At 46.8% G+C, this 27,884-nt stretch overlaps 1 protein-coding gene and 1 non-coding gene across 2 annotated transcripts in view; one reads left to right on the forward strand and one right to left on the reverse strand.

Annotated features, from left to right (window-relative positions):
- The window catches only part of LOC148539149 (receptor-type tyrosine-protein phosphatase eta-like), a 294,391-nt gene that overhangs the window by 67,945 nt on the left and 198,562 nt on the right, over nucleotides 1–27,884 (forward strand). Inside the window, exons 14-17 of the mRNA XM_088451820.1 lie at nucleotides 5,201–5,467; nucleotides 5,638–5,913; nucleotides 17,067–17,330; nucleotides 19,459–19,734. Coding sequence (XP_088307946.1) covers nucleotides 5,201–5,467; nucleotides 5,638–5,913; nucleotides 17,067–17,330; nucleotides 19,459–19,734 — 1,083 coding nt within the window. The remainder of the gene's footprint in view (nucleotides 1–5,200; nucleotides 5,468–5,637; nucleotides 5,914–17,066; nucleotides 17,331–19,458; nucleotides 19,735–27,884) is intronic.
- LOC148539150 (U6 spliceosomal RNA) lies at nucleotides 10,404–10,511 on the reverse strand. The gene has a single exon (XR_015871193.1). It is a non-coding gene; the product is annotated as a U6 spliceosomal RNA (small nuclear RNA).

The following is a 27,884-nucleotide window of genomic DNA, read 5'->3' on the forward strand; positions in this document are numbered from 1 at the left end:
GTGTGTGGCTGTATCTGTATCAGTGAGGCTGTGTGTGCCAGTGAGGTTGTGTGTGCCAGTGAGATTGTGTGTCTGTGTCAGTGTGTCTGTGCATAGGTGGATTCAGGAGGGGGGGCTGTGTGTCTGTATCAGTGAGGGACAGTGTGTGGCTGTATCAGTGAGGTTGTGTGTGTCAGTGAGGTTGTGTGCCTGTGTCAGTGTGTCTGTGCATAGGTGGATTCAGGAGGAGGGGCACAAGGGGGGGGGGGGCTGTGTGTCTGTATCAGTTAGGGACAGTGTGTGGCTGTATCTGTATCAGTGAGGCTGTGTGTGCCAGTGAGGTTGTGTGTGTCAGTGAGATTGTGTGTCTGTGTCAGTGTGTCTGTGCATAGGTGGATTCAGGAGGAGGGGCACAAGGGGGGGGGGCTGTGTGTCTGTATCAGTTAGGGACAGTGTGTGGCTGTATCTGTATCAGTGAGGCTGTGTGTGCCAGTGAGGTTGTGTGTGTCAGTGAGATTGTGTGTCTGTGTCAGTGTGTCTGTGTATAGGTGGATTCAGGAGGAGGGGCACAAGGGGGGGGGGCTGTGTGTCTGTATCAGTTAGGGACAGTGTGTGGCTGTATCTGTATCAGTGAGGCTGTGTGTGCCAGTGAGGTTGTGTGTGTCAGTGAGATTGTGTGTCTGTGTCAGTGTGTCTGTGCATAGGTGGATTCAGGAGGAGGGGCACAAGGGGGGGGGGGGCTGTGTGTGTGTATCAGTTAGGGACAGTGTGTGGCTGTATCAGTGAGGTTGTGTGTGTCAGTGAGATTGTGTGTGTCAGTGAGATTGTGTGTCTGTGTCAGTGTGTCTGTGTATAGGTGGATTCAGGAGGAGGGGCACAAGGGGGGGGGGCTGTGTGTCTGTATCAGTTAGGGACAGTGTGTGGCTGTATCTGTATCAGTGAGGCTGTGTGTGCCAGTGAGGTTGTGTGTGTCAGTGAGATTGTGTGTCTGTGTCAGTGTGTCTGTGTATAGGTGGATTCAGGAGGAGGGGCACAAGGGGGGGGGGCTGTGTGTCTGTATCAGTTAGGGACAGTGTGTGGCTGTATCTGTATCAGTGAGGCTGTGTGTGCCAGTGAGGTTGTGTGTGTCAGTGAGATTGTGTGTCTGTGTCAGTGTGTCTGTGCATAGGTGGATTCAGGAGGAGGGGCACAAGGGGGGGGGGCTGTGTGTCTGTATCAGTTAGGGACAGTGTGTGGCTGTATCTGTATCAGTGAGGCTGTGTGTGCCAGTGAGGTTGTGTGTGTCAGTGAGATTGTGTGTCTGTGTCAGTGTGTCTGTGCATAGGTGGATTCAGGAGGAGGGGCACAAGGGGGGGGGGCTGTGTGTCTGTATCAGTTAGGGACAGTGTGTGGCTGTATCTGTATCAGTGAGGCTGTGTGTGCCAGTGAGGTTGTGTGTGCCAGTGAGATTGTGTGTCTGTGTCAGTGTGTCTGTGCATAGGTGGATTCAGGAGGGGGGGCTGTGTGTCTGTATCAGTGAGGGACAGTGTGTGGCTGTATCAGTGAGGTTGTGTGTGTCAGTGAGGTTGTGTGCCTGTGTCAGTGTGTCTGTGCATAGGTGGATTCAGGAGGAGGGGCACAAGGGGGGGGGGCTGTGTGTCTGTATCAGTTAGGGACAGTGTGTGGCTGTATCTGTATCAGTGAGGCTGTGTGTGCCAGTGAGGTTGTGTGTGTCAGTGAGATTGTGTGTCTGTGTCAGTGTGTCTGTGCATAGGTGGATTCAGGAGGAGGGGCACAAGGGGGGGGGCTGTGTGTCTGTATCAGTTAGGGACAGTGTGTGGCTGTATCTGTATCAGTGAGGCTGTGTGTGCCAGTGAGGTTGTGTGTGTCAGTGAGATTGTGTGTCTGTGTCAGTGTGTCTGTGCATAGGTGGATTCAGGAGGAGGGGCACAAGGGGGGGGGGGGCTGTGTGTCTGTATCAGTTAGGGACAGTGTGTGGCTGTATCTGTATCAGTGAGGCTGTGTGTGCCAGTGAGGTTGTGTGTGTCAGTGAGATTGTGTGTCTGTGTCAGTATGTCTGTGCATAGGTGGATTCAGGAGGAGGGGCACAAGGGGGGGGGCTGTGTGTCTGTATCAGTTAGGGACAGTGTGTGGCTGTATCTGTATCAGTGAGGTTGTGTGTGCCAGTGAGGTTGTGTGTGCCAGTGAGATTGTGTGTCTGTGTCAGTGTGTCTGTGCATAGGTGGATTCAGGAGGGGGGGCTGTGTGTCTGTATCAGTGAGGGACAGTGTGTGGCTGTATCAGTGAGGTTGTGTGTGTCAGTGAGGTTGTGTGCCTGTGTCAGTGTGTCTGTGCATAGGTGGATTCAGGAGGAGGGGCACAAGGGGGGGGGGCTGTGTGTCTGTATCAGTTAGGGACAGTGTGTGGCTGTATCTGTATCAGTGAGGTTGTGTGTGCCAGTGAGATTGTGTGTCTGTGTCAGTGTGTCTGTGCATAGGTGGATTCAGGAGGGGGGGCTGTGTGTCTGTATCAGTGAGGGACAGTGTGTGGCTGTATCAGTGAGGTTGTGTGTGTCAGTGAGGTTGTGTGCCTGTGTCAGTGTGTCTGTGTATGTGTATAGGTGGATTCAGGAGGGTGGGCACAATGGGGGGTGCCTGTGTGTCTCTGTCAGTGAGGGTGTGTGCCTGTATCTGTCTGTATCAGTGAGGGTTTGCATATGTCAGTGTGTGTCTGTGTCATTGTACTTATTACCTCCAAACCGCTGTTATGTTAACCCCACCATATTAGCGGGCATATCCGCCCTCTTCTTCCCATTCATCATTCCCCTCCATTTCCTTGTTACGATAGTCCATGCCATGCTTCCTCACATTGTGGCTCTCCACCCAACTCATACAACTGATATTCTACACTCTTACCTGTCTCCTATTTGTCAGTTTTCAAGTTGCCGTGCATCGCTGTATCACCCATCAATCAACCTGCTGACCACTTAGCTGGTGGTGTGGTAATCTTTCTCCCCAGTGCTCCTTTTTGAATCCTACTCCTGGAACCCTCCTTCTCTCCTAGCATCTTAAATGGAGTTTTATAGTATATATATATATTTTTTTTTTTAGTACATGTATACCAAAGCATTTTTAGCTAGTTAAAATATAAACAGAAAAAGAGAGTGGGGAGAAGCTGGCTAATTCTCTGTGGTAGTTGGCCCTCTGATGACTATCCACACCCCTTCGTGGTGGGTCCCAAGTATTGTTTTCCCCCTGTGGGCCCCTCATGTACCAGTCCGCTACTGGGTGGGGTGGAATAATAGCCTAGGTGAAGGGCAATACAGTGTGTGGCATTATACGATATGATGACGTCACACCACCCGACCATCATGTGGGCATCTCTCGTAGACGCGTCAGTGCAGGAAGGATGGATGCCGCTCATAACCGGCGTCCCCACTGCCCTGGAAACCAATGGAGCAGCGGATCTATAAACATACAAAAAATACATTCAATACACTAATGGCAATTATAAATATAACTATATAAAAGATAATGGTTATAGTATTAGCATTCATAATAAAGAGAAAAAAAATTGACACGGGATTTGCCACAATATTCAAATACCAACGCTCCCAAGCCCTTATTTACATATATCTAAAGGTGATTTTTTTTTTTTGACACTTTTAGATATATGTAAACATAAGGGCTTGGGAGCGTTGGTATTTGAATGGTTTTTACTTGTGTGGAGTGCCGCCTATCTGGATATTATATATATATATATATATATATATATATATATATATATATATATACATACACACATATTCACACACATTATATTTATATATATATATATATACACACACTTTGTTTATAGATATACACATATATATATATATATATATATATATATATATACAGTCAGGTCCATAAATATTGGGACATTGACAGAATTTTCAGATTTTGGCCTCTATTCACCACCACAATGGCTTTGAAATGAAACAAACAAGATGTGCTTTAACTGCAGACTTTCAGATTTAATTTGAGGGTAATTACATCCAAATCAGGTGAACGGTGTAGGAATTACAACAGTTTCAATATGTGTCTCCCACTTTTTAAGGGGCCAAAAGTAATGGGACAAACTAAACAATCCTAAATCTAACTTTCACTTTTTAATACTTTGTTGCAAATCCTTTGCAGGCAATTACAGCCTGAAGTCTGGAACGCACAGACATCACCAGACGCTGGGTTTCATCCCTGGTGATGCTCTGCCAGGCCTCTACTGCAAATGTCTTCAGTTCCTGCTTGTTCTTGGGGCATTTTACCTTCAGTTTTGTCTTCATCAAGTGAAATGCATGCTCAATCTGATTCAGGTCAGAGGATTGACTTGGCCATTGCATAACATTCCACTTTTTAGCCTTAAAAACTCTTTGGTTGCTTTTGCAGTATGCTTTGGGTCATTGTCCATCTGCACTGTGAAGAGCTGTCCAATGAGTTCTGAAGCAACTTCTGTGTGTGACTTCTGAGAGAGAGATATAGAGAAACACACACATATTATATATATATATATACACACACACACACACGCACACATCTGCCCTCAGTCAGTGCCTGCCCCTCTCTCAGCTGGTACTTGCAGCTAATGCTGGCTGGATGTTAACAGGCTGGTCCGGTCTCCGATGCTGGGCTGCTACTATGGCTTATGGACTGCAGGCAGAGACATGAGTGGTCACTCACGTCTCTGCTCCGCAAAGGCCCATGGGAGGAGTGGCCGCGGCTGGGCATGCCTTACCGATGCCATCTTGTTGTCTCCTCCTGTAGCCTAGCCAGAATGCGCTTCTGTGCAGAAGCTAATTTCTAACCTGGCTCACGGTCAGCCAACTGACTGCTGTGCAGCCTGCGCTGCTCGATCGCGGCAGCGGCGGGGGAGGGGCAGCTGCCACCGGTGGAGGGAGTGGGTGGGTGGTTGTTAAAGCGTCTAAGGGGGCAGTGGTAGTGGCAGGCAGGGGGCGAGGTACAGTAGCTGCAGAGCCCTGGAATGCCCCCTAGGCATGTGCTTATTATGCCTATGCCCGGCTCTGTGCCTACCTGCAAATACCCAGATGTCGCCAAGTTCAGATGAAAGCGGAGATGCAGCCGACTCTAAATTGGCCGTAGATTTGCAAATATGGAGAAGTACTTTCAGGACGCACGCTCAGTGTGACAAACCGCTGCCTGTATATGTCCTTATTAATTATATATATTTCTATGTTTTTAAACAGATCCAACACAACCAGGAAACATAACCTTTATCACAGTTGGAGTAAACAACATCACACTATCTTGGGGAGAGCCAGTCACTATGACAGGTGTAATAAAGTCATATAATATAACTTATGGGAAGTCTTCTAGCACTTGGACTGTATCAAGTAACACAACAAATATCACCCTTCAGAGCCTGACATCTGGGACTAATTACACCATTACTGTGGTAACAGTCGGAGCCCGGGGCTATCAGAGTTTACCCGAGAGAGGTTCTGTGTACACAAGTAAGTATAAGTATTTCTCATATCTTTTAGCTACAAATTATTTTTAAGATGTATCATATATTTGGAAATTAGTTCTCAGAGTAGATGTAAGAGTAATATTAGATGTATATATATCTCCTTACTGTAACCTCTGTCCTCACTGATCCTGTGTGTTATTTCTCTCATCATAGAACCGATGCCGGTGACATCACCGATAAACACTTCATCTTCCACGGTCTCTGTTGCTCTGTCCTGGAGTAAACCCAATGAGTATCAGGCATCTTACACCTACAGAGTCCAGACAAATGTCACATCATCAGCTACAATGATAAATAATACATTAGTGACAAATGAATCCGCTACAATAATGAGTCTAACACCAGGAGAAACATATACATTCATGGTATATACAAGAGCTGGTGATAATGTCACTGAGTCTGACCCTGTGTCAGTAACTACCTGCACATGTGAGTACAATCCTGATCATGAAAACAAGGTCTGGGGATCTGCAGAACAAATATTTCTTGTGATGTGATGTATGTGTTCTTATGGGCACACGTGTGGATTAGCATGTTGTGCCAGAAACCCATGCATGACGAGCAACATGTAGCATCATTACTATCACGGTCTGGGAATCTGCAGAATGTTGTTTCAAACAACGTATTTATTGATTGTCCACACATACTGTATCTTGCTGAACCTGCTTGTTGTAGTTGTAGTTTATTCAGGAATGTTTGGATTGTCAGGATGGTACAGACAGCATCAGCATTGGTTCCAGCATCACACCAGCAAAAACAGGATTTTGGTACTTACCGATAAATCCCGAATCCACAGGGGACACTGGAGTTCAAGACAGTGGGGTATAGACGGTGGCAGAGTAGAGCCTTGGCACTTTAAATAAATTTAGAAGTGTGACTGGCTCCTCCCCCTCTATGCCCCATCAGCCCCAGTTTAGGAAACTGAGCCCGAGAGGAGACGGAGGACAACAGGAAACGAGGAGGAGAATCCACAGAAAGTAACAAGACCGACTGAAGGAGCACAGTGGAACCCACTGCAGGTAACCCATGCAGTCACACAACCATATAATAAACCAAACAAAACGTCAGGAACGCAGCGCTGGGTGGGCGTCCAGTGTTCCCTGTGGAATCGGAGAAAGGGATTTATCGGTAAGTACCAAAATCCTGTTTTCTCCTTCATCCACTAGGGGACACTGGAGTTCAAGACAGTGGGGACGTCCCAAAGCCAACCTCCCGGGTGGGAAGCGCTGAGAACATGCCGACCCAGCGGGCAACTGAAACAGCGACTGCCAAGAACCGGAGGCCCAAGTGAAAAGCAAGGGCTGAGGACAAGCGACGTAGAGCAGAGGAGACAATCAAAACTCCTCGCTAAACAGCCACAGAATTTCCCCACATACAACGTATGTCGAATGGAACAAAACAGCAATCTAGTGGACAACAGCAGACAAGAATCGTCAGAACACCGTAATCTCAGCTGAAAACAGACCAACCAGGGCCGTTGGTAGCAGAGAGTCCCAAAAATAGGAGAAGGGCGGTAACACGAGAACAAACTTGAGAAACCCGTAACAGAGTCTAAAACAGGAGGATGCAACAGTCTCAGACATCAGAATCTCTGCACTGCCGGACAAAAGCAAAATCATATAGATATATGTATAATGATACTAATCTACAGATACAGAGCTGAGCTGTCCACAGACTTCTCTAACAAGAGTATACATTGAGGCCTAGCCACGGCCGAACAGTCAACCCAGACCATTCTGGAGGTCCCACTAATTACAGGGTTGTCAACCAGTGGAAGGGTAAAATCATAAAAGTCTCCAACGGGTGGAGATCCCACTGGGCATGAGGCAGATGTGGCGTTGAGAGAATACAACTCCTTTCAGAGGTTTAAACATCGGGATAACCCATTCTGTAAACAGGGATAAAACAGCAACTGGAACCCTGCTGCTGAAAAGAAAACCATAGTAACAAACCCCAAACAACAACTTCCAACGTGATGGAAGTTTGTAGTCAGTACAGCTATTGGCTCGAACATAGTCGGAAAACAACCGGGATACCCTAGCAGTTAAAAAATCACGGATGCAACAGCCATACAGGGAGAGCGAGCTACCAATATGGGGAAGCCTCCTAAAGGCAAGGCTAGAGCACTAGGTCAACCCTGAAGGTACCCGTAAGTACCTGAAAGTGTAATTAAAGTATCAATAGATAGTGAACAGGAAAACCAACCAGGTCTCCTGCATGGAATAATGACTGTAACATCTTAATGTAAGGGTGTACACTAGCCCATAGATGCACCACAGTCCAGAACCCCAACATATTTTAGTAGAATATTGTCACTAATCTCTATGTTGGAACTATGAATCCACACGTCAGGAAAGCTCTAAAGTGTAGGGTCAACTGATAGGAACAGGTACCAAAAAAGAGCAGATGGCTGCTAGGACAGCAGCTTGGGTGCGAAAGGGAGAATAACGCCTATGTAATGTCAGGTTGCATTAATAGGAGCATCTTCCGAAGCTGTAGTGGAGTAAGCCCGCTTACCTGTGAGCGACCAGAAACCCTCTGGACTATATGCAGAATTGCACTGACCTTTTCCATCTCACCGCAACCAGCCTTGTCAGGTATAGAGAATAGAATCGGTGGACTAAGAACCAATGTTCTACAGCGTGGACGTCAGTCTGCTAGTATTTACAGTATTTTCTACTGCAACATCTCCAGAGTGTTAGTGGAGATATGAAGGTCCTTCAACAAGACCACATGCTAGTTCCATTAGGGATATGTACCTATATAGAAAACATACCCCCAAAAAACAGTCTGCTAGTGTAATTATCTTGACATAAACACTTATAATGGAGCAGCGCGTATTAGCCAAAGAGACAGAATCCCTGTACCGGTCAAGGTGCACATAGAATATCACATATGTGATGATGGATCACCACCAGCGACCCCTGACATTATAAGTCACAACGATAGGGATATTTTGAAACAAACAATAAAACTGAACCACAGGGTCAAGGATTTACTTAATGCCCACCAAGATAATACAACCCAGGCCTGACCGTGTCTATATCAGTGGGCAGCCCTCCTGCCTTCAGTCATAGGAGCAGTAACTGCAGTCTGTTGGAAATTAACCAAATAAGCCCCAAGGTTGGAATAAAACCTGGATTTCCTATGTTCTGATAGGAAATGTACCTAGGGCCCACTGCTTCAGAGACTCATCTTACTGAAATAGCTTAGTCACTCTGCGACAAGTGATACCGGAATTTATACTGAGAAGGTACCTGTACATAGACATAGAATGTGTATGTTATCCCAATAAAAGAAGGGATATATCTGTAGTCATAACCTCAGTTGGGGTGGAAACAGGTTTCCCGCTTATTAGGAAATATTCATACAAAGAATGGGAATATATTAGTATAGACAGCCACATACACACTGCATAAACATAGTTGCATGGGAAGTCAATCTCTCTGAAAGGAAGAGTTAAGCTGGCCACACACTAGACCAACTTACATCCAACCAGCCAACTAGTTGATTGGTTGGAATGAAAATCTGGTAACGTATGGGAGTAACTGATGATCAGCAATTTGCTCCTAAATGCAAGAAAACAGATGAAAATGGCGTCAGACAAGTTTGTCAAATGTTTGATCTAAACTATTTGTTCAAACAACATTTTTGGTCCATTTTACGGCGTTTGGGAGCAAATTGCTGATTGTCATTTGCTTTCATACCTTACCAGGTTTTCATTCCAACCAATCAACTAGTTGGCTGGTTGGACAGATAATCTTTAGATGTGTGGCCAGCTTAAGTCCCAACAGATTAAGTTTACTTGTCAGACTCCTGCACCAGGAGATAAGAACTGACATAGAACTTAACATATTGCATTCTTAATGTCTTATAATTTGTGCATCGGTTCTTGAAGTACTTAACGGGCACTGTCAAGTGCGCCACTGGAGTGTAGGTATAAATAATATGCCCCCCCGAAAAGGGGTGCCTTAGATATTGTGGCAAGACAGAATGCCTCCCTAGAACAACATCAGCTGAAACTAGACACCTAATGCCCCAGGAACATTAATGCAAGTACATATTATTTTATACATGTGTGGTCAGAAGGCCACAGGACATATATATAGGGTCCCGAACTAGAAGTCACAATTTAAGTGTTATAACAGGACTCTAGTCTATAGAGTCACCTAATAAATTGTATACTGGACTTTAGAACCCAGCTTTCCAAAGAAATTATTTAAATTTTTTTTTGCGTGCTGCCGAAGTGAGCACCCAAGAATAAATATATAGCCTAGAATTCCTGGTCCCAGGTGGCATCCCCTCTGGGTACTAACCGGGTCCATAGGCTACCCTGTTATAATGAATTTTGGAATTATAGATACACCTAAAGGCTGTGGCATTGTAGGTATACCTATTTTATACATATATTTATACATACACCGACATATATAACATTCAATTCTGTAAAGCCGTTATTGTTCCAAACAATCGCATCGGGTCATTCCAGCCTCCAATCGCAGCATCTTACCTTTTAAATATGCTAGATATCAGACATAAAACTGATAACAGATCCTGCCCTTGTCTTTAAAGTAAGGACAAGAGGCGATACATTGTACATATATATCTATACATGCATACACGTACCTACATAACAATAATAGGTGACGATAATACTTTACAGTAGACCATGAGCAATAGTTAGCTAGCCATGTAAGGAACTGACCCAAGATCCTGGTTGAGGCAATGACAGAGTTCACTCTGGACATGTATATGTTATAAAGCAGAGCTTAGTATAAAATACACACACACACATATTTTATATATATATATATATATATATACATACACACGGCTTACCTCCACACAGGGAGACTGCTCATGTGCCGTGTATGGACGGCTGTCAGCTACGGCATAGGGGCATGATCTTTCTGCTACGTTTGAATATGGAGCACTTCACAAATTTGCATGTCATCCTTGCGCAGGGACCATGCTAATCTAATCTGTATCGTTCCAAATTTAGTATATGAGCTGCCAAATGCAAGCACTTTGAGGCTTCACCATACGCAGGATATGGGCACGTGTTTTTCCACCATGCCAACCTGTGACATATAAATAGCAAACAAGTTGGTGTTTAATCCCACACAGTATGAGGCTAGCAAGGCTAACCACAGCGCAAACTATGTTCCTGTAGTGCTATCAACACCGGGATTCTACCGGGTTGTAGAACATAGGCTTTAGTGCATATACTGAACGATTGTATACTGGGAGACAAAAACAGCACGTGTTGCTGCAGTGCGCACAGTCTCATTCCCGAGTAGGGTAGATTTGTAATATTCTATGTGCTGCCGAAGTGAGCACATAATATATAATATTACTGATTATTGTATCTCCCCTGTCAGTTTAGTGCAAAAACTGTGATACTGTTACTAACTCCAGTTCACAGTGGTGTAGCTATATCTATACTCAAAATGTGAGCGCTCCTATGGTACTTTGCTACATTTATAGCCACTACAGTGCTTCTCAGAGTGGTGAGGAGAGCAGGCATAGACATATGCATACAACCAATTATAAAGGGAGGATTCTAATTTTAAACGCCTATGCTTCGTGCCCAAATAATAGCGGTGCTACTAGCAGTAGCCGCCTGCGGTGCCTCCCCAACATAAAATTAAATGAAGGACCCGCAGGGACGTGAAGGTGCGCGCCGGATTAAATCCATTCTAGACAGCGATATGTGGCAGCCCACCTCCTATCAGCACAGCGTCTAGCATTGAAGCTCCCCATACTGCACTGCCTTTCTAGGAGCAGAAGGACGCGGCTTTCCATTGTAAAAGAAACACGAGGGCGAGGAGCCCACCATATTTACAGCGGTGAAGAACTTACCCCCAGCAGCGTGTGCCAACTGCGGGGGTAGTGGACAGTGGGGCTTTTATAATACAACTCCCGGCGGAGGGAAAGCCAACAGGGAGTGTAATACCGACAGCTGCTAGTAGCCGTATGTCTCGGCGCGGCTGCAATTTCTGAGGGCTGCGCTGCAGAGCCGAGCACGCCCGCGGAGAGCCCGAATACTGATGGCGCCGCTGGTGTGCAGGACACGCCAAACACCGGCTGCTATGGGCGGCAGGCTGAGCTATGGCCGCCGATAATGAGCACCGCCCCCGCTAGCTGTCTGCCCCCTTAGCACCGCTACTGAGTTCCAAGTACCACGAGGAGGGACTCTGTGAAAGGTGGTGCGGGGGATGCGGGAGGAGGATGGTCGTGTCTCTCCTAACAGTAACAGCCGTGGCAGGTCACTGAGCCCAGCTATGTCTCCACTGCTCCTGCTTAACCAGGAGCAGTGGTATACTTACAGGCTGCTGCGGCCGGGATGCTGGGCTGAGGGGGCAGCAAGGAAACCCGGACACGAGCCGGTGTCAGCTGTGGCGGGTCCTTGCAGGGTCCGATGACTCCATGTTGTTTGCCCCCTCCATAGGGTCACCGGACACAAGCTGCAGTAGCCGTGGCGGTGCCTTCCCGGTGGCTCCCCCGTAGCAGGCAGACTGCCACAGCTAGCAATCTGCCTGTCCTCATGTGTATGAAAAAAATTAAAGATAAAAAATATATGAAAAGGCTGGAGACAGCCTGATGTGCTACTGGCTCTCTCGGACACATTTTCTAAACTGGGGCTGATGGGGAGGAGCCAGTCACACTTCTAAATTTATTTAAAGTGCCAAGGCTCTACTCTACCACCGTCTATACCCCACTGTCTTGAACTCCAGTGTTGGCTAACCTTGACACTCCAGCTGTTGTGGAACTATATATCCCAGCATGCCCTGCCACAGTTTTAGCATGCCCTAATAGCAAAACTGTAGCAGTGCATGCTGGGTTATGTAGTTCCATAACAGCTGGAGTGTCAAGGTTAGCCAACACTGCCCTAGTGGATGAAGGAGAAAGTATTCCTGCAACCCTGTGACTGACCAGACACTGTTGTTCCTCTCTAGTCACCGGCCAACTGAAGGTGGCCATACATCAGCGACGGTTTGTCACGATCCGGCGATGCGATGGGAAATGCCGGCGCCCACAGCTTAGCAAGTGGACAGGAATAAAAAAAAAATACTCCCCACCCTGATTCAGAGCATGCGCTCGCAAACAGTGAACCTAATGCAGAAGTTTATGTTGGTGCACTTCCTAGTATTTCCTATGTCGTCTTTTTGCTTGACAAGGTTACTGCTCTTCTTGCAGGAAGACCTCGAGTAGTTAAAAGTCAAGATCTCTGCATTATCCACATTCTTTCAAAAAAAGGCTGTCATTGATCCCAGATGTCCAGCTGTTTTTGCAGGGAATACTGCATGGTCACCTTGATATCTGTTACGTTCGTTGGAGCCTACATTTGTTTTCTATTGCTCTGCAACTTAGGTCTTTTCAATGAGATGTAGTCATATTGCCGGCGAACGATATCCCGAAGGTGAACAGGATACCGACGTCGGCATCTCGAAGCACTGTAATCCTGATCGTCCAGACAGGTAAATAACTGCTTTGTCCCTGGGAAGGGGGGGTTAGATTTAGGCAACCCCCCCGGGGGAGAAGGGGAGGGTTAGGCTAGGGGAAGGGGGGTTAGGGTTAGGCACCACTGCGGGGAGGTTAGGGTTAGGCACCCCCCCTGAGAAGGTTAGGTTCAGTGTGCGGGAAGGGGGGCATTAGGCTTAAGCACCACTGGGGGGAGGTTAGGGTTAGGCACCCACTAGGGAGATTAGGGTATCATCAGCAAGAAGTGTGTCACAATTGGGACTCTCTCTTGATTTTCCACAAGGATAAGATAGTCTTTAGGACAAAACCCTTACTGCATCTCAAAGTGTTTGCCACGTTCCACAGGAATAAGGAGATTGTGGTTCCGACTGTGCATCGCCCTTTGGAAGAGGAGGGCTCTCCACATCCATTGGATATTGCACAAGCTCTTCAGTTTTATGTCCAAGGACTAAGGAGATACATTTCTGTTGTTTATGATTCTCACAAACTGGTCTGAGCAGCATAGAAGTGACCCATCTCCTGGTAGATTACATCAGTCATCCGCCAGCCTTACATTGGGGCAGGCAAGACAATTGGATAGACTTGGTGTTTTAGTTTGCCAGTTTTGGATATAAAATGCTGCAAACTGCCGAGGATCACTCTGACTCTCAGAGACAGCTTTCGAGGATAAGGAGTAAAAGTTTTTTTTGTAATTACATGATTTTCCTTTTCTCTGATTGGGGAACACTGGACTCCCTCCATCATGCATCATTGTTTTGTTCTGTTATGAATGTTTGGTTCTGGTTTCTTGTTCTGTCCTAGTTTGCTTCTCTTTGGACATTGCTGCTCTCTCCCTTATATACCTTTCTCTGTCCTTTGGGCTCTATTAGTAAAAAAACTGACATTAGTGATATTCAGTAGAGTCATAGCATGGGAAGATCTTGATTTAAAAAGTGCCCAGGCTCCTGCACCTCTTGCTGTAACCCAGAGTCTCAACTATTCCCCAAGGAATCGGAGAAAAGAATTTAAGGTAAGTAAAAAATGCCCTTTATAACTTACACCACAAGCACCTCTGTTTCCTATTATTACAAGGGGTGACAGATTGCTATAACAGTCTATGTGGGAAAAGTAATGAGGGCTCTGTGTCTGCACTTTTATTCATTGTTGTCTCTGAGAGGAGTCCTGTACAGCATGTGGCTTTCATTGGTATGTACATTGAGCCTGGTTCAGAGATGGACACTGTGGCCGGAGACCAACCACACGCGATTAAAATGGCTACCACGACACTGAAGAGATTAACCCTCATGCCGCGGCACCATTTTTAATAGGGCCTCTAGGCGCAGTGTGCCACGTACTGCGAATGTATAAGTAGTTTGTTTGAACATGTCATTCAATGTGCTGTGCGCAGTTGTGGAAATGTACTTTTAAAATGTTTAGCCTATGCACTTATAAGGAATGTATAAGTTGTTTTGTTTTCGAAGGCTGTAACATTTAAGTCAAATGGTTATGAGACATTTTCACCTCCTGACATAGGAAGTGACATGTTAATCATCCTGACCTATGCTAGTGGTCAGACCCTTTCTGTAACAAAGCTTTCTTTGAAGTGCATTCCAGATTAGACCTGGTTTCCGTGTGGTGTGAAGAGAGGCAAATGGCCAAGTCTTCCTGTGATATGTCATTGAGATTCTCTCTTGGGTATTTGCACTTTTGGGGAGAAAAGTGTTTGTTTAATTTATGATTTCCTGAATATTGCAGGAGACGAAAGCGAATACTGTTGCTGGTTACTCTACATAGATATTTTTGACACTGTGCGATAAATGTATCAAAGGATGTAGCTGCGTTACTTACCTGCTCCCCGTCATCCCGGCTACGCATGCGTGACCTCTTCGCATCCCCGGAACTCCTTCCCATAGGAAGGAGCGTGGATCCGAGAACAAGCGCCGTCTGAAGATGGCGCTTGTTCTCGGCAGCAAATTCCGAAAACTTTCCGTTTCGGAGTTTGCTGAATACCAAGGGGGTCCTATCAGACCCCTAATGATGAATGGCCCAGTAACTTAAAAGCAATTCCGCATGGTTACCGGGCCATTTATCATTTGATGAATAGGCCCCTGTGACAGTTATATTAAGTTTATCAGTAGAAAGAAATGAATTTGAAAATATCTTGGCATCTACTGTGATACAATTTAATTTCCATGTATTGTGTCCTCCTATATTTCATGGAATAACTCTTTATAACTCGTGTTTACTCATTCAGTCCCTGTTTATTGTTCTAATTTTTTCATTATTTGAACACAGAGGGGCTAATTCAGAGTTGGGAGCAAAGCCAAAAAATTACTTACCTTTGCAACCCTATAAAAAAAACACATGTTGCACTGCAGGTAGGACAGATGTAAGATGTGCAGAGGGATTTAGATTTGGGAGCAGTGATGTGCAGAGGGATTTAGATTTGGGAGCAGTGATGTGCAGAGGGATTTAGATTTGGGAGCAGTGATGTGCAGAGGGATTTAGATTTGGGAGCAGTGATGTGCAGAGGGATTTAGATTTGGGAGCAGAGATGTGCAGAGGGATTTAGATTTGGGAGCAGTGATGTGCAGAGGGATTTAGATTTGGGAGCAGTGATGTGCAGAGGGATTTAGATTTGGGAGCAGAGGTGTGCAGAGAGATTTAGATTTGGGAGCAGGGATGTGCAGAGGGATTTAGATTTGAGAGCAGTGATGTGCAGAGGGATTTAGTTTTGGGAAAATCAATATGCAGAGGGATTTAGATTTGGGAGTAGCGATGTTCAGAGAGATTTAGGTTTGTGAGCAGTGATGTGCAGAGGGATTTAGATTTGGGAGCAACGATGTGCAGAGAGATTTAGATTTGGGAAAATGATATGCAGAGGGATTTAGATTTGGGAGTAGCGATGTTCAGAGAGATTTAGGTTTGTGAGCAGTGATGTTCAGAGGGATTTAGATTTGGGAGCAACGATGTGCAGAGAGATTTAGATGTGGGAAAAGTGATATGCAGAGGGATTTAGATTTGGGAGCAGAGATGTGCAGAGGGATTTAGATTTGGGAGCAGCGATGTGCAGAGGGATTTAGGACCTCATTCAGAGTCGGTCGAAGCGGCCGCACGGTCGTACGCAGCCGATGTTCGCTAAACTGCGCATGCGTACAGTTTGCAATGCGCGTGCGCAAACTAGCGGCTACGATCAGAAATTTCTCTCTCCTTGAACACCGCCAGGTCGGCAGTTTGAGTGACAGATTGCAGCGTTTGTGGGTGGTAACAGGGGAAGGTGCTTGAAAACGGGGGTGTGGAGATCCGAACGCAGGCGTGCCTCATTATGCGAACGGCGTTTTAAGGGAGTGCATAATTAACAAAGTAGTGTCATGGCACACGTGACATGGGAGGTTTTACACTGACATGATCGTAGAGCCTAAGAGAGGGTATGGTCAACCTTTAGCTCTACGACCAGTTCCGATGGTTTACGATGCTTGCGCTTAATCCTTATGTAGCCGGAGATGACGTGTTATGCGTACGAGATGTGGGCGTATTTTTAGCGATCCGACCACATCCACCCCTTGGTCGGCCAGCTAACGATCCGACCTTAGGGACGCAACATGCGTGTGCATCATTTGCATATCCGGACCCTTTTCCTATACGACTGTGCGGCCGCAACGACCGACTCTGAATGAAGCAGCAATGTGCAGAGTGATTTAGATCAGCATGAAAATACCGACCATCCTGAGTAACCTGAGGGTTACTGAGATAGCCGATGGTCATGTAGATGATCTGATGCCGCATCTTAGGACACAGCAGCTGATCAGAGAAGCTGACAGGAGGTGTCTATTTACACAAGATGCCTCCTGTGGTGTTATCATATTTTATCACAGCCTCTATGTACTAAGACACAATGGCTGTAACTACTGCACCCATCTCTGCATCAGGCTCTATATGTAAAAGCAGCCAGTAATTACCCTGCATGCAATATAAATACATGTATTTGTACCACTTACATTACAGCATGATTTGTCCAGGTGAAAAGATACTTTTGTTATTCTGCTTTGTTACCAACTGAGAATCAGCCCCAGCCTGTATATGTCCTCACTTATGTGTATTTCTATGTTTTTACACAGATCCAACACAACCAGGAAACATAACCTTTATCACAGTTGGAGTAAACAACATCACACTATCTTGGGGAGAGCCAGTCACTATGATAGGTGTAATAAAGTCATATAATATAACTTATGGGAATTCTAGCACTTGGCCTGTATCAAGTAACACAACAAATATCGCCCTTCAGAGCCTGACATCTGGGACTAATTACACCATTACTGTGGTAACAGTCGGAGGCTGCAAGTATCAGAGTTTACCTGTTATCACATCTGTGTACACTAGTAAGTATTTCTCATATTATTTTGCTACAAACAATCAGTTCCTGAATATACAAGGTCGTACCTATAGGGAGTGCAGCTGCTACAGGACACCGCAGGGGCCCTCTCCCTGCACCACTGCCAGTGGCTCCTCAGCAATGTGCTTCTTCAGAGTACATCTGCTGTCCGTCTGTCTCTTCTCACTAGGAGGTGGTGTGGCTACAAGCAGGGGTGTAACTATGTATTTGAAGGCCCCATAGCAAACGTTTGTAAGGGCCCCTATGTACCACCAATGGTGATAAATGTATATAACACATGTAACTTTGACAAAGAATATGGGCCCCCCTAAGCTCTGGGTAGATATATATCTGCAGATATAACTGTACATTGTGCTGTGTGTATGCAGGGGTATATCAATAATGGGTGCAAGGTGTGCGGTGCACACGGGCCCCTGGGTCCAGGGGGGCCCACACACAGCACACCGTGCACACATATAAATATACTTCCCTGCTCTGTAGGCCGGCTCTGTCTGCTGAGCTGCAGATATCTCTGGGATAATGGCCGTTTTTTGGAGAATCGCGTATGTGCAGTAGATATGTCCCGGGAATGCGCCGATAGCGCCATGTTCCTGGAGACCTGCGCATGTGCAGTAGACTCTGGCACAATCAAGAAAGAAGAAGATGACTACTGCACCAGTCTTTATATTGATACTTATTGTTACATAAAAGAAAACCCCATACGATCATAACTTACACGTATGGCCAAAATATAAATATATAATATTAGGGGTGTCGTCTACTGACAACTAATGGGAACATTCAAAATGAAAGGACAAACAGGAGTTGTGGCGCACTAGTTTCTGTTAAAATATAACTTTTATTTATTTACAGTAAAAGTGTAAATGTATAGCGCAAAATATTTTAAAAACCTACATAAACAGACAAATACTATATAATACAAATAAAGAATGTGATTAAAAAACCAAAAAAAAAGTCCCACTGTGTGTTTCTATCAAACAAGTTTGCCTATAATCATGTGTGTACAACACACATGATAGGCAAACTTGATGACAATATTTGATAGAAACACAATATGGCGGAACACGAAACATAGCGCCAGCCCTGGCACCCATGAAGCCCCGCCCACATGTTCTAATTGGCCCACGTGCCAGTCAGGTAAGAAACAGGGAAGACCATCGGTTGGTGAAACCATCGATGGTTAACCATTGCATAGTTGGTAACCAATGGCTACTTGCTATTTTTCCATCAATGGTAACCATCGATGGCCATCCCTACCATGGGGAAGGGGGCTCAACGTGACACCCGGCCAGCGGGACCCCTGGCCAGGTGACGGTTATTCGGTGTGTATGAACAACCATCATCTGCAGATGTATCGACTGATCTGCAAATATATCCTTTCGCTTTAGTCTTCTTATATATCACATTATATCATACACAACTAGAATTAGGGAGTCTAATAATTTTTCACTATACTATATTTACTATATGCTAATCACCATACATTTTAACATTGTATATCAACTAATAGGTAGTGCAAACATTATATAATTTATAACCATATTGCATAAATTGCTAAATAATTACATATATGCCAATTACTTTGCCAAATAACCATATGATTATAATTGGCCTGTGGAATTTTTTTTTGCTATGGGGCCTCCATAAGTCTTGCTATGCTCCTGTTATGATGCATCATATTTTTGGAAATTAGCTCTCAAATGAAGAAAGTAATATTAGTTGTGGGCAGCACAGACGGTGTAATGGTTAGAATTACTGCCTCACACCACTCAGGTAATAGGTTTGATTCCCACTACGGCCTTAACTGTGTGGAGTTTGTATATTCTCCCTGTGCTTGCATGGGTTTCCTCCGGGTGCTCCAGTTTCCTCCCACACTCCAAATATATACTGGTAGGTTAATTGGCTCCCAACTAAAATTAACCCTAGTGTGTCTGTGAGCATGTGGTAGGGAATATACAGTAGATTGTAAGCTCTACTGGGCAGGGAATGAATGGCCAAATATTCACTGTAAAGCGCTGCAGAATATGTGTGTGCTATATAAATAACTGATAATAAATGTATATATCTGTAACCTCTGTTCTCACTGCTCCTGTGTGTTATTTCTCTCATCATAGAACCGATGCCGGTGACATCACTGATAAACACTTCATCTTCCACGGTCTCTGTTGCTCTGTCCTGGAGTAAACCCAATGAGTATCAGGCATCTTACACCTACAGAGTCCAGACAAATGCCACATCATCAGCTACAATGATAAATAATACATTAGTGACAAATGAATCAGCTACAATAATGAGTCTAACACCAGGAGAAACATATACATTCATGGTATATACAAGAGCTGGTGATAATGTCACTGAGTCTGACCCTGTGTCAGTAACTACCTGCACATGTGAGTACAATCCTGATCATGACAACAAGGTCTGGGGATCTGCAGAACAAATATTTATTGTGATGTGATGTATGTGTTTTTATCGGCGCACGTGTGGATTAGCATGTTGTGCCAGAAACTCCAGCATGACGAGCAACATGTAGCATCATTTGATAAGGTGCTGACTAGATACAGGAGGACCTGGAAGCTCCTGGCTGAGTGTAGTATTGTCTGGAGTAATGCGCCTCATTCTGTGCCCAAATGTCGATCCCCAAATGCAAATGGCAAATGACTGTTGTTGATTAGCTCGCTCTGAATCAGGGCCGTCCTAGCTGACAATGGAGCGGCCTCCTGGCCGCTTGCATAGCTGTGGGTGACCACCCACAGCTTATGCGAACGGCCAAAAAGATGGTCGCGATGGTCAAGACCATCGCGACCATCGGGCTTGCGATGAGACCCTTGTGGTAGGGTCTCGTTGGCCGCTAGCCCCGGAGTGCTTTTGGCTCTATCAGAGCCAAAAACACTCCCACTGACATCACTAGAGATGTCAGTGGGACCGTACCCAGACGGTAGGCTTTCCCATGGGGACGCCTCCGTCTGGGTAGCCACGCCCCCAGTACGCCCACCAAAGGGGGCGTGCTGTCACTCACCATCGACAGCACGTCCCCTTTGGTGCGAGACCCATAGCGACAGTTTGGCCGTCGTTATTCGGGTCTCGCGCAAGCATGCGCACTTGGGCACCATCGACCCGCTTGCGAGCGCTCGCGAGCGGGTCTGAATTAGACCCTGATTGTCTCCCAACAACTGCTGCTTCTTCCAGGCCAGCCACTAATTGAATGGAATATGCACAGAGGCCCTCATTCAGAGCCAGACGCTATTTGCGGTCGTTCGTTCACAAAAAAGGGGTGGCTATTCAAATGAACCGTTCGCTCTTTGCGGTCTGTTGACGCCTCTAAGTCTAAACGAGCGAACAAAACTTGCGGTCGTAATTTTGAAAAATACGCCCCCTGGCCGCTCGCACCAAAAGTCATGTCCGCTATTTATTAGATTAATTGAGTACATCGAACAGCGTATGAACTGCTCGCTATTCTTGTGGTTGGTTTTTCCTACCGCTATCTTGCTGTATTAATTATGCACACCCATAAAACGTCCGTTTTGACCTTTAAGCACGCCTGTGTTCTGAATTCCACTCCCCGTTTTCAAGCACCTTCCCCTGTTACCACCCACATACACCTCATTCTGTCACTCAAAATAGCAGGCATTCGCTATTTAGCGAACAAACGATTTTCGGCCGCACTGACTGTTTCGCGCATGCGTATTACAAACCGTACGCATGCGCAGATGTGCGAACATCGCTCGGAACGAGCGAACGGCCGCCAACGAGCAGCTCTGAATGAGGGCCAGAGAGTTTGAGCGAATGCATTTAATAATAGGCTGCAGTTAGATGACGACAGGAAGGATCCACAGTATGGAATTGGGGAGCGGCTGAGAGAGATAAATGAGGTGACACAGAGAGGAGTGACTGCTAGGATGGGAGAGAGACAGAATAAAGGGTATGGGGAGTGTGGGGACACAGACAGGAGTGACTGCTAGGACAGGAGAGAGAGAATACAGGATATGGGGAGTGTGGGGGACACAGAGAGGAGTGAATGCTAGGACAGGAGAGAGAGAGAATACAGGGTATGGGGAGTGTGGGGACACAGAGAGGAGTGACTGCTAGGACAGGAGAGAGAGAATACAGGGTATGGGGAGTGTGGGGGACACAGAGAGGAGTGACTGCTAGGACAGGAGAGAGAGAATACAGGGTATGGGGAGTGTGGGGACACAGTGAGGAGTGACTACTAGGACAGGAGAGAGAGAGAGAATACAGGGTATGGAGAGTGTGGGGACACAGAGGAGTGACTGCTAGGACAGGAGAGAGAGAGAATACAGGGTATGGGGAGTGTGGGGACACAGATAGGAGTGACTGCTAGGACAGGATAGAGAGAGTACAGGGTATGGGGAGTGTGGGGACACAGAGAGGAGTGACTGCTAGGACAGGAGAGAGAGAGAGAATACAGGGTATGGGGAGTGTGGGGACACAGAGAGGAGTGACTGCTAGGACAGGAGATAGAGAGAGAGAATACAGGGTATGGGGAGTGTGGGGACACAGTGAGGAGTGACTGCTAGGAAAGGAGAGAGAGAGACAGAATACAGGGTATGGGGAGTGTGGGGACACAGAGAGGAGTGACTGCTAGGACAGGAGAGAGAGAGACAGAATACAGGGTATGGGGAGTGTGGGGACACAGAGAGGAGTGACTGCTAGGACAGGAGAGAGAGAATACAGGGTATGGGGAGTGTGGGGACACAGAGAGGAGTGACTGCTAGGACAGGAGAGAGAGAATACAGGGTATGGGGAGTGTGGGGACACAGAGAGGAGTGACTGCTAGGACAGGAGAGAGAGAGAGAGAATACAGGGTATGGGGAGTGTGGGGACACAGAGAGGAGTGACTGCTAGGACAGAGAGAGAGAGAGAATACAGGGTGTGGGGACAAAGAGAGGAGAGACTGCTAGGACAGGAGAGAGAAAGAATACAGGGTATGGGTAGTGTGGGGACACAGAGAGGAGTGACTGCTAGGATGGGAGAGAGAGAGAGAATACAGGGTTTGGAGACACAGAGAGGAGAGACTGCTAGGACAGGAGAGAGAGAGAGTATACAGGGTGTGGGGACACAGAGAGGAGAGACTGCTAGGACAGGAGAGAGAGAGAATACAGGGTATGGGTAGTGTGGGGACACAGAGAGGAGTGACTGCTAGGACAGGAGAGAGAGAATACAGGGTATGGGGAGTGTGGGGACACAGAGAGGAGTGGCTGCTAGGACAGGAGAGAGAGAATACAGGGTATGGGGAGTGTGGGGACACAGAGAGGAGTGACTGCTAGGACAGGAGAGAGAGAGAATACAGGGTATGGGGAGTGTGGGGACACAGAGGAGTGACTGCTAGGACAGGAGAGAGAGAGAATACAGGGTATGGGGAGTGTGGGGGACACAAAGAGAAGTGACTGCTAGGACGGCAGAGAGAGAGAGAATACAGGGTATGGGGAGTGTGGGGACACAGAGAGGAGTGACTGCTAGGACAGGAGAGAGAGAGAGAGAATACAGGGTATGGGGAGTGTGGGGACACAGAGAGGAGTGACTGCTAGGACAGGAGAGAGAGAATACAGGGTATGGGGAGTGTGGGGACACAGAGAGGAGTGACTGCTAGTATAGGAGAGAGAGAATACAGGGTATGGGGAGTGTGGGGACACAGAGGAATGACTGCTAGTATAGGAGAGAGAGAGAATACAGGGTATGGGGAGTGTGGGGACACAGAGAGGAGTGACTGCTAGGACAGGAGAGAGAGAGAGAATACAGGGTATGGGGAGTGTGGGGACACAGAGAGGAGTGACTGCTAGGACAGGAGAGAGAGAATACAGGGTATGGGGAGTGTGGGGACACAGAGAGGAGTGACTGCTAGTATAGGAGAGAGAGAATACAGGGTATGGGGAGTGTGGGGACACAGAGGAATGACTGCTAGTATAGGAGAGAGAGAGAATACAGGGTATGGGGAGTGTGGGGACACAGAGAGGAGTGACTGCTAGGACAGGAGAGAGAGAGAATAAAGGGTATGGGGAGTGTGGGGACACAGAGAGGAGTGACTGCTAGGGCAGGAGAGAGAGAGAGAGAATACAGGGTGTGGGGAGTGTGGGGACACAGAGAGGAGTGACTGCTAGGATGGGAGAGATAATACAGGGTGTGGGGACACAGAGAGGAGAGACTGCTAGGACAGGAGAGAGAGAAAACAGGGTATGGGGAGTGTGGGGACACAGAGGAGTGACTGCTAGGACAGGAGAGAGAGAGAGAGAATGCAGGGTATGGGGAGTGTGGGGACACAGAGAGGAGTGACTGCTAGGACAGGAGAGAGAGAGAGAGAGAATACAGGGTGTGGGGACACAGAGAGGAGAGACTGCTAGGACAGGAGAGAGAGAATACAGGGTATGGGGAGTGTGGGGACACAGAGAGGAGTGACTGCTAAGACAGGAGAGAGATAATACAGGGTATGGGGAGTGTGTGGACACAGAGAGGAGTGACTGCTAGGACTGGAGTGAGAGAGAGAGAGAGAGAGAGAGAGAGAATACAGGGTATGGGGAGTGTGGGGACACAGAGAGGAGTGAATGCTAGGACAGGAGAGAGAGAGAATACAGGGTATGGGGAGTGTGGGGACACAGAGAGGAGTGACTGCTAGGATGGGAGAGAGAGAGAGAATACAGGGTATGGGGAGTGTGGGGACACAGAGAGGAGTGGCTGCTAGGACAGGAGAGAGAGAGAATACAGGGTATGGGGAGTGTGGGGACACAGAGAGGTGTGACTGCTAGGACAGGAGAGAGAGAGAGAATACAGGGTATGGGGAGTGTGGGGATACAGAGAGAAGTGACTGCTAGGACAGGAGAGAGAGAGAGAATACAGGGTATGGGGAGTGTGGGGACGCAGAGAGGTGTGACTGCTAGGACAGGAGAGAGAGAGAGAATACAGGGCATGGGGAGTGTGGGGGACACAGAGAGAAGTGACTGCTAGGACGGGAGAGAGAGAGAGAATACATGGTATGGGGAGTGTGGGGATACAGAGAGAAGTGACTGCTAGGACAGGAGAGAGAGAGAATACAGGGTATGGGGAGTGTGGGGGCACAGAGAGGAGTGACTGCTAGGACAGGATAGAGAGAGAGAATACAGGTTATGGGGAGTGTGGGCGCTCAGAGAGGAGTGACTGCTAGGACAGGATAGAGAGAGAATACAGGATATGGGGAGTGTGGGGGAACAGTGAGGAGCTGGAGGCCTTTTGTACTATCTAGGGTCACTCTTATGGGAAATTACATTGACAGGAGTCATATAGGAACTTTATTATTCATACAGCTATCATTTCCACATTCAGAGTTAAGGGACTCATATCACGTGTTTTACTACAACTCATGTCTATACTATGCAAAGCCTAAAATATTGTTTGAATTATTTCAGATAATACATTTTATTAAAATATGTACTAAACTCCATATGATTGTGGTTTTAATACATTGATATCCTCACAATAGCGCTGTACACCTTTAGCCCAGTGTATGCAAATGTCCTACAGACTCTTTCCCTTGTGTACATGCATGCAGCTGAATATACAAGGAATGAGACGCCCATGTTTAGCGCCCCTGCACACTGTAATACTGATTGGTGCGTCCTAATACACCGCCATCGGTCGCACCATCGAAACTTGCCCCATCCCTGGGGCAGATGCAGGTTCTCCGTCTAACCACAGCCTCCTATGCTTGTGGCTGTGCGCCTGTGAACGCCGCAGTTTGCATTGTCACGCTTGCATCACTCCCACAAAATGCACCATTTTAGCGTGCATTAGTAACCACCTCTAAGTCACCGCCCAGGATCACCATCACTTTTCCATCACATTTCTGATACCATGTGACCCGATTGTAATACGAGTGTTTCTTACCCCAGAGATCCAAGGTTCCAGACACCAGGACAGTGCCAATCATCTGCTTGCCAACTCTACTGCTAGAAGAGTCTTATGCCGGGTGCACACTAGACGATATGTCGCCCGATCCAGCCAGATCAGACGACATGTCGGGCACATCATCTAGTGTGTACCTGCTGTGTCACTGACGATGCCGCGCTCCCGCACGTCGCAGGTCCAACAGGCGACATAGTTAGCGAGGGCCTTGCTGTGTTCAGTGTGTACGCACTTGTCCATGCCATCGTGCATGATGTCGGCACACACTAGGCATCGAGTAGAGTGTACCAGCCTTAAGACTTGGGAGCACTTTTCTGTAAATCTTCATTTCTAATTATTTTATGAGTACGGGGCGGTCTTATATGCCATGCCTTCTTTCCAACCCAGATTGATATCTGGGTTCCATCCTAAGCAGGAAAATAGTTATTCCTTCTCCTATACCGGTGCTGAAAGCAAATGTGTTTCTGCGTGCACACAAGTCTGAATAAGCGAAACACTAATGATGTGCCCATGGCACACCCCTGTATTGCTTAGCCGACCCAGAGCCGGCCCCAGACAATTTGGTGCCCTACTCAAAATTTGGACTGGTGCCCCCTAGCAGATAATCCCACCAGCAATCTTATATGTCGGGTACACACTAGACGATGTCTAGTGTACCCGACCTCGTCAACGACTGGACCCGGTAGGGGAGACCGCATCGCCAAGTGCAATACACACTTGCAGATGCCGGCAGCAACGGTTGGGGCCATACTGCATTCGGCAGCATGGCTCTCGCTAACAATATCCCCCGTCGGCCCTTCATGCAGGGTGATGGAGGATGTCGCTGATGACATATGGCTATAAAATACATATTAAAAAAATCTATTATTGTGTGTTCTATGGCAAAACTAAATAAATATAAAAATAAATAACTAACTTGGCTACTCACACATGCCGATCAACAGCGTGCGTTCCACAGCGAGTCAGGGTACCTCCCCCACGTGTAGTGCACGTATTACCCGAATTGGAACTACTGTATAATTCTAATTCCCCTGTATGGAGAGCACAGGTCACAACAGCCAATCAGCAGCGCCATGCGTTCCATAACCAACACAGCAGAGAGTGCGACCGCCTCCCGCCACTTCCTACAAGTGGAACGCGCCGGCCCGCCCATCCATTCAAAATTCCACCGCCCAAACAGCCAGGAAGCACCTAGGTGAGTACATTAATTATAGCAACAATAAAAGGTGAACAAGCACCATAGTAACTACACATTGATATATAAACAATCCAGAATATGGCAATATACCATTAGTATATAAGGATAGTAAAACATTAAAAAAAAAAAAATATATATATATATATATATATATATATATGTACACATATATATATGAGAATGTCCACGGGTGGCACTCCCAACAATAGTAAAGTAATATAGCAGGTGCCTTCCAAAGAAAGACAATCATGACTGTCTCCCAATGTAAAATCCAGATAGGCGGCACTCCACACAAGTAAAAACCACACAGGAATGTGATTAAATCACCACCGACGTTTCGGGGCCCTTTATTGCCCCATTAACAAGGTCATACAAACAGACAGCAAATTTATACTCGCATAGCACCTGGTGAGATTCGCGCCTCCAGAGGTCCCCGGTACGGATCACAATATGATGACGTCACACCACCCGACCATCATGTGGGCATCTCTCATAGACGCGTCAGTGCAGGAAGGATGGAAGCCGCTCAGAACCGGCGTCCCCGTTGCCCTGGAAACCAATGGAGCAGCGGATCTATAAACATACAAAAAATACATTCAATACACTAATGGCAATTATAAATATAACTATATAAAAGATAATGGTTATAGTATTAGCATTCATAATAAAGAGAAAAAAAATTGACACGGGATTTGCCACAATATTCAAATACCAACACTCCCAAGCCCTTATTTACATATATCTAAAGGTGATTTTATATATTATATATATATCTTCACACATAAACACACACATATATATATAAATGAGAGAGAGAGAGAGAGACACACACATCTGCCCTCAGTGAGTGCCTGCCCCTCTCTCGGCTGGTACTTGCAGCTAATGCTGGCTGGATGTTAACAGGCTGGTCCGGTCTCCGATGCTGGGCGTTGGGCCGGGCGGCTACTATGGCTTATGGAATGCAGGCAGAGACATGAGTTTTCACTCACGTCTCTGCTCCGCAAAGGCCCATGGGAGGAGTGGCCGCGGCTTGGCATGCTCTACCACGGCCATCTTGTTGTCTCCTCCTGTAGCCTAGCCAGAATGAGCTTCTGTGCAGATGCTCATTTCTAACCTGGCTCATGGTCAGCCAACTGACTGCTGCGCAGCCTGCGCTGCTCGATTGCGGCAGCGGCGGGGGAGGGGCAGCTGCCACCGGTGGAGGGTAGTGGGTGGGTGGTTGTTAAAGTGTCTAAGGGGGCAGTGGTAGTGGCAGGCGGGGGGTGAGGTGCAGTAGCTACAGAGCCCTGGAATGCCCCCTAGGCATGTGCTTATTATGCCTATGCCCGGCTCTGTGCCTACCTGCAAATACCCAGATGTCGCCAAGTTCAGATGAAAGCAGAGATGCAGCTGACTCTAAATTGGCCATAGATTTGCAAATATGGAGAAGTACTCTCAGGACGCATGCTC

This window comes from Taudactylus pleione, unplaced genomic scaffold (assembly GCF_031769625.1).
Source record: "Taudactylus pleione unplaced genomic scaffold, aTauple2 ptg000027l, whole genome shotgun sequence".
NCBI classification, from domain to species: domain Eukaryota; kingdom Metazoa; phylum Chordata; class Amphibia; order Anura; family Myobatrachidae; genus Taudactylus; species Taudactylus pleione.